Source organism: Natrix helvetica (genome assembly GCF_964273705.1).
Source record: "Natrix helvetica genome assembly, chromosome: 3".
NCBI classification, from domain to species: domain Eukaryota; kingdom Metazoa; phylum Chordata; class Lepidosauria; order Squamata; family Natricidae; genus Natrix; species Natrix helvetica.
The window spans coordinates 73,168,622-73,179,746 of record NC_138549.1 but is presented as its reverse complement, the minus strand read 5'-3'; the positions used below and the strand labels follow the sequence as shown (position 1 = coordinate 73,179,746).

Genomic DNA, 11,125 nt, shown 5'->3' with positions numbered 1-11,125 from the left:
CTGGAAGGAAAAAAGAAAAGAAAAAAATGTGGTGTTTGTGCCTTGTGAAATGATTGCACAAATGAATGCATCATGTAATTTAATATAATATCCAGACCACCTATTCAGGAGAGAAGCCTTGTTAGCTGATAGAGAGGGGAAAAATTAGAAGGAAAGGTATTAGTGATGTTTCAACACAGAATTGTTCTATGCCTTCTCAATACTGAGTGGGCTACTGTCATTAATTCATAGGATTCTTCTGCTAGTGAGAAGTAGATCTGTCAAAAAAGGTTATCATGCTAACACTGGGTAATAAATGGGCTTTGTCTTAATCCCTTACATATACTGCTTTTAAAAATGCTTCCCAGTTTCGGTTTTCAACAAGACTTTAAATGTTTGTTAAAAAGCAGTAACAGAATCCGTCTCTGTTAAAATCTAGTTTAGTTTCCTCTCTGTGTCAGAAAAAAAGAGAAAAACTTGTCTTCTTATCCCAACTCCAAGAATCTAATTGGTTCAATATATTCCAGCTCAGGTCAGATTTATCTAAATCAAAGATCTTGTCAGGACAAAATAAAATCTTTTTCAAGCTGGTTAATAATTTCAAGGGTTTTTTTTCCTTCTTTAAAGAAGCAATCCCTTGAGCTTTGATATACTATATGTACCACCAGCTGCAGATAGAGAATTTCCGAGAATCTGAAGAGTTGTTCAGAATCCCACTGATACCTACAACACATTCATTACAGTAGTCTTTGCCCATGCTGTGTTTCCAAGGAAGAGCTGTTAATCTGTTTCAATGTCTACTACAATAGTTCGGCTATCTATTTTTTTAAGTAGCCTATTCCCTAGGAAGCAATGTTTATTATTAATAGGTCCCTGAACTTCTTAGAAGACAGCAGAACAAAGGGCAATGTGAAGATCACTCTTACGTTAGAGCTAAATATGTTTTAACCTGCCCTGTCTCATTGAATGGTAAGGCAGTATTCAAAAAGCATGATAGCCCCAATACACCAGAATACAGGACAATAAAATGGTGAAAATCTTGCAATTCTTTAGAAAACAGAACAGGTCCAAAAAAGAAAAGTAATTTAAAAAAGCCGGAATAATATTTTAACTGCACCAAAACAATAGCAATATGATTTTTTTAAAGTGCTGGTAGAGGTAGAGGCATTCCAGAAATACCTCTTAGTTTCTTAAAAATGCTCTGTTTATAGATCACATCACTTTTCAATCCCCGAGAGTGCTTCATTTTGCCATAGATATGGCAGGAGCTATGTAGGAGTTCATTCATTCAAAGTATTCCTCACCATTATTATTTTTTGTGCACTTTGTTATTCCTATGCATAAAGACTTAGCATCTACTTTTCATGGGTAGAATGAATCCATGATATGCATGAATACAAAATCAATGCATTGTAATCTAAAATACTGGAGAATCAATGTATCAGCCCTCGTGCTGACATTCGCGGAGTAGCTGTTGGCAGCTTTTTCACAGCACTGCTACCCCCGACCTTGGCGAGGGATTCCATGCTACCAGCGCTGCCACCACCAATGGCGTGCCTGTTGTGAAGGGTGAAGTTTTTCACCAAACAAACTCTCTGTTTATTTTTAACATGAATGCCAGAATGTGACACAATGTAGACAATTATAGCTAGATCACAGGTGGATAACCAATATTTCCTGGCATCCTAAAATCTAATAGTGCACTGATAAATTTTGGGCAACATGATTTTCACTCAATATAGAGTTTGGGGAGCAGTTTTAATACTAGGATTAAGAATGCACACCTCCATAAACAAAATTTATGAAACGCGTATACACACTTAATGAAAAACGTGAGACAAGAATTTCCAATCCATCTATTTCTATCATCATATCTTCAAAAAGGCTTCACATGTCATGCAGCATCCAGTCAATCTTGAGAAAAATGACTTCTTGTTTCACTTTTGCATCTCATTTGGAAACCAAGGACCCAGAGTATGGAGGAAGAATGGAGAGGCCAATCAAGCACAGTAATCCCACGATCATTGAACCAGTTTTTGGTGCTTTTGGCAAAAGTTGCTGTCATCAGAAAAGAGGACTTTGGACCAAGGAGCAACAGGACTTTGGACCACTGTGCTTCTTTAAGACCAGGGTCAATGCAGCCGTCTACCAGGAGATTTTGGAGCACTTCATGCTTCCTTCGCAGACGAGCTTTATGGGGATGCTGACTTCATCTTCCAGCTGCCCACACTGCCAAAAGCACCAAAACCCGGTTCAATGACTGTGGGATTACTGTGCTTGATTGGCCAGCAAACTCGCCTGATCTGAACCTCATAGAGAATCTATGAGACATTGCCAAGAGAAAGATGAGAGACATGAGACCGAACAATGCAGAAGAGCTGAAGGCCACTATTGAAGCATCTTGGTCTTCCATAACACCTCAGCAATGCCACAGGCTGATAGCATCCATGCCATGCCACATTGAGGCAGTAATTGCTGCAAAAGGGGCCCAAACCAAGTACTGAGTACATATGCATGCTTATACTTTTCAGAGGTCTGATATTGTTCTATGTACAATCCTTGTTTTATTGATTGCATGTAAAATTCTAATTTTCTGAGATGGTGGATTTGGGGTTTTAATCAGCTGTATGCCATAATTATCACAATTATGACAAATCATGGCTTGAACTATCTTGCTTTGCATGTAATGAGTCTTATCTCATATATTAGTTTCACCTTTTAAGTTGCATTACTGAAATAAATGAACTTTTTCACAATATTCTAATTTTTTGAGTTTCACATGTACAGTATAGCATCTCCTTTCCTATTTTTTTTCTTTCAAAAAAGAGATTTTTTTTTAAAAAAATAACTCACTTTATTGGCATGTTTCACTGTGCCACTTGTCCCAAGTAGAAGTAGCTTTTGCTTTCTGGTTGATTCTGTGAGAGATAGATAATGTGAGAGGAGGAATATCATAATTAGCACACGTATAATTAAACAATAGGTTTCAGACTGATATTTAACATCGACAATGTTTCTAAAATAATATTTTCTTAATCATAGACATAACAATAACAAATTATTTGATGCAATAATGGTAGATTATTTTAGATGGACTTGGATATTAACAAGATTCAAGGAAGAGTAGTAATTATCCTGTCTAATAATCAGAACAAAGGAAGACATTTACAGAACATTTTAGAATGAAGAAAGTGAAGGTTTGAAAAGAAGCAGGAAATTGAATCATAAACCAAAGGAAAATAAAATTGTACCGAAATTTTACACATTCTGTCTCTCTTTTTTTTAACACAATACCCCAAAAGAGCAATCTCCACAGGAAGTGGTTCAAATAATATGCTTCATATAGTCAGCAGAAGATCCAAACATAGCATTGTTAGAGTGAAACTTTGTGGCTAAAATCTAGGGTTCCACTTTGTACTGATGGTTAAAATACCCCATGCCATGTTTGCAGTTTTCAAAGTTCCTTTTTGCCTGCTACCTTCTATAATGCCTAAATGTTCTATTTTTTGACCCTGCTTTTCTATTTTCTCTCCACCTACACTCAACTGACAGGTTTGGAACTCTGGAAATTCCAACTAGATAATATCCATCAAAATCGAGTAACCTGAAGAACAGCAGAGACTGACAGCCTCACTATTGGAAAGTGGTTTGATAAACAGCTCATGATACCAGTTTTATCCTGGAACTCTGAGGATGCACGACTAGAAAATTATTCCTGCAACAAGACATTTTACAGTTTTGCATGCAATGGAAGTGGGATAGATCCTATACGTAAGGGCAAATAAATGGAGAAATGGAGCTTTGCTCTGTTGTTTTAAATGGAGGGAGAAGTGAGTTTTATTTTATAACTGTTGAGCTGAAAAATCAGTGTTGGTAAATGTTTTGGAGGTCTGCAGTGGCTCAGAGTTTTCAGGGATTGCATATGACCGTGAAGGTTTCAGATGTAGTTTCAACCCTATTATTTATTTATTTTTTTAGTTATTTGTTTATTTAATTAATTATTTAATTAATTAATTTATATTGCCACCTATTCGAACATGGCGACTCAAAGCGACTTACAGAATATAAAACCTCATATAAAAACAGCAAAACTAATAAGAGTCATTTAATAAATTAATATAATAAATCACCCCCACCCATCCCGTCCTGGTGACAGCACCTCACATGAGCCAGGTCTATTAGGTTTTTTTTTTCTATGATGGATGGATGAATGGGCTAAGATAGAAAAAGTGTCTTGCATCAAAATGATGCTTAAGAATGGAATGAGAGACCTTGGTGTGACTCGCGACATGGATGGGGAACCTTGAGGAAAGGGAAGAAGAGATGCTACCTAGGAAACAATCAGATAAGAGGGTTAAGAATCCACAGTCATTTAACTGTCAGAGAAAGAAATTGAGGAAAGATCTGTTCTAATAAAGTAAGCAGCTGAGAGTGGAAGGCAGGAGGTTTGTGCTGCAGACGTCCAAGATTCTGTTAATGTAGCTTTATAATGAAGTAGATTTGGCTCATATAGTCATGTTTCCTCTCTGGATTATCCAGGAACAGTGACACAGCTATATTTCAACTAAGGATATGATTACTTCACAGCTGAAGATCCTACTTTTTAAAGCATCAAACTTGAGAGGATTAACAGTAACCCTAACCCTATTTATAATCTTGTCCTTAACTCTATGACATCACTCATAAAAACCTTTTAAAAGTCATAGGTATATAGGTATATGTAATGCAACACATATGCATACAAACACAAACATAAGCAATGTATTTAACATATCAATGGTGTAGCACACTTACTTTATTCTTATTGCGCCTAAAAAGCAGAAAATCATATTGCCCAAGAGGTGGTTGTTAGCTGGATACACTTGATGAAGTGTCTAATGACATATGAATTCCTAGACTCCAATCAGTGTCAAATGTACCATTTTACAAGTTGCAAGCATTTCCTGCTTGTTTCTCTCCGATGTCAAAACAAAAATGCTCAATACAGTGTTCAATGTTAAAAAGGAATGGAAAATTAGGAGCATCACTTGATTAATAGGTTTATACAGAATTTACTAAGGGCCTAAGGATGGTTCTGTTTATTCATTGAATATATCATCACCCACCTCCAAAGAAGGCTATTATTAGAGATTATTCAGAAAGACTGATTGACATCACCAGGTAATCTGGCCCTCAGTTTGTGTTGTGCATTCTATCTACATCCTATAAGCCAAACATAATAAAGCATCTCTCTGCTGCTAGGCCCAAAACAGGTGTTTCTCATCTGAGGAAAACATATTGTAAGGAATGTTGATTGTTCCTCCTTGACTTCCAGCCAATATTAATGCAGAATAAGATGAGTTAGAGGTAAACCCAATAATGTTATGTATCCTACTATTTAGCGGTGACAAACTAAATTAAATGAATCAGCAAAAGAAATTCATCACTTAATCTTGAGCCCTAAAAGAGACATAAGAGTAGATGAAAAACAACCTCAGGCAAAAACTAATTAGCAAGAGGAAGAAATAGACCACACTTGACCAGCATGGAGTAGCAGCAGTGTTACCAAAAAAAGAAAGGAAAATAATTTTAAAAACCCTTAGGTACTTAGACTGTACAACATTTCTTGTATTTGCAGCCGTATGTAATGCTTTATGTTCTAGAAGTTGAAAGACAGTAGTGAACATTCTAATGTTCATGTGTATGCGAAATAATACTACAGCTGTGAAGCCACAATTTCTGAAGTGGGTAAGTAATTAGAGATAATGCTTGGAGATGGATAAGGGTCTTTTAAAAATATAGTTTCAATGTTTGTTGAAAATAATCTCATAATATATGTTTAGCTCATTCTTTATTTTTTAGTTAAGACCTAAAGACTTACTTGCTTCATTCTGCTTTATGGGAAATTATTACAATTATTACTGTTTGTAAATAATTGGAATATTCATTTAGTAGTCCAGCTCAGTCTCCCAAAATTGTAACTCCCAACCTTTCAGTCCGAAGCATGAATTCCTTCAATTACCTGTGCAGAGTCCTGAATTTTCTCCCAGTGTCAGTATAATATACCAAATCATAGTATTTCATCAATCCACTGATCATTTTCTCTCTTGTACATCAACTTGACTTGATGAACAAATTGATGATCAGTATGATAGGAAATGCTGTGCAATGGCACCATTTTCATACAGTTGTTGTCTGGGATATTTTTCCCCCATTTAATGTTTTCTTTCTTTCTTTGGAGATGAAGAGATGAGTTGTTTTACTTATTCTTATCAGTAACTGCAATAATCTTGTGTTACAAGTAATCAAGAACAGGATGGTATTCCATCTTTATTTTAGATGCAAATGCTAAGCAGAGAAGAAGCTGAATTTTATTTCAGCACTGGACAGCATCTTTCATTAAAATGGTAGGCTGTCAAGTTTTATGTCACATCTTTTTTTCATCAGTATTATACGTTCCATAAGGAAATTTCATATTTCTGCCAATTGATGGAATAGTATCCATTTTTATTCATCACTTGCATAGTCCATCTATTTAATGCTCCCCTGCCATCCCATACAAGAAAAAAAATCCTCACCATCCTGGATTTGGTTATGACTTGTATCCTATCATGTTTCACAGAAACAGAAAGAGTGAGACACACACAGAGAAAAAAATTCTATGCAATTCTTGAAATACTTATTAAAACAGTTTCTGCCAGGGCACCTGCAAATTGCCACAAAATGTCATTTTCTAAGAGACTGGGAATGGATTCTTCTTAATTTGTCAATTATGTCTGGAATAGCTCTCATTATAAAGAGGTTTGGAAGTTATCAAGTCACAGCACTCCAATCAATCAGACACTAACAATGCCTCTCATTTCATTTGTCATCCTAGACAATTTGAGTCTTTTCTGCTATTTTTAATTTGAGGATTTGTCATATTTGGGCTGGATTTTTTTTTTCTTTTGATGGTTGGGAGGAAACTATAAAGTACCCTTCTTGTTGCTACATATCTGCACATTTGACATAAGAGAATATTTTCCTGTAAACTGACCAGAGTCAACTATCCAACCAATCAATCAATATAAATCGAAAGTTTAATCCAGCATTCAGTTTTCTATAGCGACCAGCCAAATATTTTTAAAAAGCAGAAGCTGATTCTCATTATATATTGTTCATTATGAGCTTTCCTATATAAAGCATAAGTAATGTTTATTCATCTGATTATGACTACACTTATTAATAATTTATTATCATTTCTCCCTGTTTGGTTGCTTTGCTTTATTTGGGATTAAGATTACAAACCAGGTGAAATCTTTAAAACATTCCACTATGAAAGACACATAAAATAACACAATTGCAAATACAAATATTTATACAAAATTTAAAAATTGCTCAGACATTAAGTCAGTAACTTCTCTTTGATTTACAATTGGGGTAGAATACATTTTTTTACAGCAGTATGCAATGAAAACATGCAAATTACAAGGGGAGGCTGATGACTTTTTCTTTTTCTTGAACCTCTTTTTATTGGCGTATGGAGCAACTGAGCTTTAATGATTTCATTATCTGGTTGCTTTATCTGTATTCTATTGCTAAGTATCCCAAGCTCTGTTTCTACTGGAAAAGGTAATACTTAGCATTAAATACTGGTTGTATTTATAAAATATAGTATTCATATTAATATAATAATATAATAATATAATATAAGAGCTGAGGTGATGCAATGGTTAGAATGCAGTATTGCAGGCTACTTTTGCTGCCTGCTGCCTGCCTGCAATTTGGAAGTTCAAATCTCACCGGCTCAAGATTGATTCAGCCTTCCATCCTTCCGAGATGGGTAAAATGAGGACCTAGATTGTTGGGGGGCAATATGCTGACCTGACTCTGTAAACTGCTTAGAGAGGGCTGCAAAGCACTGTGAAGCAGTATATAAGTCTAAGTGTGTTCTGACCCCCCCACTCCATGCCTATGAATAAACCAGAACACAGGCTTGGCTGTTTGCCACTGTTTAATTACTGAGATAACCAATCCTTTGGCTGAGGGCCCAGACAACTCACGTTCAATAAAACAACCCAGATAATTCAAATGAAGCCACACAGATAATCCAAACGAGCAGACACGGATAGAATACATAGATTTTCTTAACTACTAATTCAAATGGTTGTTTCCTGCAAATGTCCCCTCCCAACGCCTCACCTATAATCTCTCTTGGGAGGGCCCAATCCACAACCACCTGTGCTTAATCATCTTCTGTGAGTCTGCCTATGGAGTTGCTGCTTCCGTTTCTCAGCCCTTCTCAATCTAGCATCAGGGACAAACTGCTTTTGATCCTTCCCACTGCTCCATGCCTCAGGCACCTCCTGGTAGCCAACCAGCCTCTCTGGTCCCTGCTCTGAGTCTGAACCCTGCACAGGGTCCTCCAAATCGTCCAGGGCAGACTCATATCGTTCCTCGCTATCCGAGTCCATCAGCAGCTCAACCGGATCCTGCTGGGCCACAACAAAGTGCTATTGCTATAATATAGTGTAGTGTAGTGTAGTGCAGTGCAGTGCAGTGCAGTGCAGTGCAAAACAAAACAAAACAAAAACAAAACAAAAAAACAATAAAGAAGTTAATGGATTCTTCTTTATCTTTCCCAAAATAGATTTAGTATGTGAGACTTGGCTACTAGTCGCTTCCCCATAAATGTCTGTGAAAAACAGCTAAAATATCTTCCTTGCCAACCAAGCTGTAGAATACACATTGCATGCAGCACTGAGAGCTATAGACAGTTGACTTTTCCAGCTATGTAGAAAAAATATTTCAAAACTCGAAGTCTTACTTGCATTGCCCTCTGTGCATTGTACATTCAGTACTTTGCTTCTTAAGCTTCTTAAGCTTTGTCAACTGCTTAAGAAGTGCTTCTTCACTCAGTTTTGGGAACTTTGACAGCGCAGGGTTTCAAGATTGCTTTGGGCATTTTGTGTAAACCTGAGAGTATTGCATATAAACCAAAAAGCAAAGTGTGGATTTGGTGACATTTTCTATTGTATTTTAAAATAGTTTTAATGTGTCTCAATGGGTTGAAGTGCTTGTTTTTACTATTAAAAATGCTCCTCTGATTTTTGTGCTTTATCTGCTGAATGATTATTGCAGTTGGAAGGTGGATTCTTTGTTGAAGTCCAGCATATAAATAAAAATTAATAAGATAATCATTGTAATGACCACCATCATCAATAATCATATATCTGCTAATATAGAAATATGTCCTATTCTGTTTAGTAGGGCCTATCTTAGATCATTGTGCATTGAGTTCTCATTTAAGCTTTTTTTAGGTTCCATCATGCAAAAGACTTCATATGATTTGTTTGTTGATTTCCCGGCCACTTGTCATTCTTACAGCTTTGGCTTGCTTAGTATGCAGAACAAATGTATCAATAATGGGCATAATAGTGGTGTTCAATAAGACAATAAGCAACACTAATAATGAATGAAGAATAGAAAATATGGAACTGGGTAATAAACATTCGTGTTATAGTTTATTTAAATCAGCATGAAATTAAAAAAAAAGATTTTGACTGGACATTGCAAAGATTGTAAAATTACCATCAGTTATATAGAGAGACTATTCCATACTTGGGAATATGTGACTTCAACTATTAGACTATAAGTCATTTAGAGCTTTAAGTTAAGTAACAATACTGTAAATTTAGATGAATTCACAACCATGTCCACTGAAAAGTAGCTAGAAGTATTACCCATTAGAACATGGGAGAGCCATCTCTTTTCAGTTCACACAAGTTATGAAAAGAGCCGAATAAAGTTGTTTTAAATTAAATCCAGAATGAATGAGTTCATTATTTTCCCTTTATTCCCAATACCCCATGGGCTCTCTCTTTCTCTAATATTCTCTATTCACTCTCTCAAACAGCATGTTATCTGAGGCATGAGGAGAAAGATCTTACCAGAGGTCTTAATTGATTACCTGTTGGAGATTTTTGAAATTGTGTTTAAAACTGCTTGTAATTATATGAAGTAATCTCATGTTTAATGTAAGTATTCCTACATTACAATAATATATTAGAAAGACATGGATTTTTGTAGCCTACCTGTACCTATTCAAAAATGGCTGGAGTTCCTTACTGGCACTGGATATGTGATAAGAAAAGATTGTTTTTGAAGTATAATCCTGCGAGTCCATTTCTTGATGTGAATTACATGATATTCAATGTTTTTGCCTTGTCAGGATTCCAATTTATTTTATCAGTCTTCATTTAACCCATTACTGAATCAAAGCATTGAATCAATATTGTATTACTCTAGTGACTAAGACAAATAAAAATAGAGTTGGGTGTTATCAGTCCAGTAGTATTCCATTTAAGTGATAATATGCAAGATGACTGTAGGATCAAGGAATATCGTCAAGATCATAGCCCTCCTCAACACTCTTGATCATTTCACTTATCAGATAAATTAAGATTATTTTGGGATAAATCTGAATGTGAACTGAGTCTATTTGCTCTGTAAGACAATTTTTCTCAAAGCTATTTAGAGTTTGGACTATGACTGCTATTTTTGGTTAGTTAGAAGTAGTAGTATTTCAATTTGATTCTACTTCTCAGAAGCATCCATCAGGGCAGGGTTAAAAGCAAAGGGAAAAAAAAATAAAGAAACAGAATCATGTTGTCATGACAATAGCTCCTTTATTCATGGATTGTGATGGTATGATGCTGCTTTGGTCATTTTGATGACAACAGAAAACTTCTGCATGCACCCAGACTACTTCTCATATAAAGAATAATATCTCACTGAAGATAATGGATTAGTTGAAACTTGATATCTTTTGATATCTGCATACTATATAGTCAGGAAAAGCCTAAATGAAGAGACAAGCCAAAAGTAGAGACCTCTAAGGTTCATAGTTGGTTCCTCTGTAACATTAGAGAGGACTATGTTCCAAATGGTGATACAAGAGGGAGGAAATCTATTTCCATATTCCTGTACAATGTTTCTATTAGCCTCATTCTGTTCAAAATATTCATACTGCATGACAGCAGTTCAATCCTGACCAGCCTGTCATCCTTCTGAGGTTGGTGAAATGAAAACCAGATTGTTGAGGGCAATATGCTGACTCTGTAAACTGCTTAGAGAGGCTTGTAAAGCCCTATGAAGCAATATATAAAACTAAGTCCCAGTGTTGTTG

General features: G+C 35.8%; 1 protein-coding gene across 1 annotated transcript in view; it reads right to left on the bottom strand.

The window, feature by feature from the left end:
• Positions 1-11,125, bottom strand: part of LOC309390236 (regulator of G-protein signaling 21-like) — a 28,804-nt gene that overhangs the window by 5,118 nt on the left and 12,561 nt on the right. The window contains exon 2 of the mRNA XM_081949384.1: positions 2,833-2,897. Within this exon, the coding sequence (XP_081805510.1) occupies positions 2,833-2,843 (11 nt within the window). The 5' untranslated portion in view covers positions 2,844-2,897. The remainder of the gene's footprint in view (positions 1-2,832; positions 2,898-11,125) is intronic.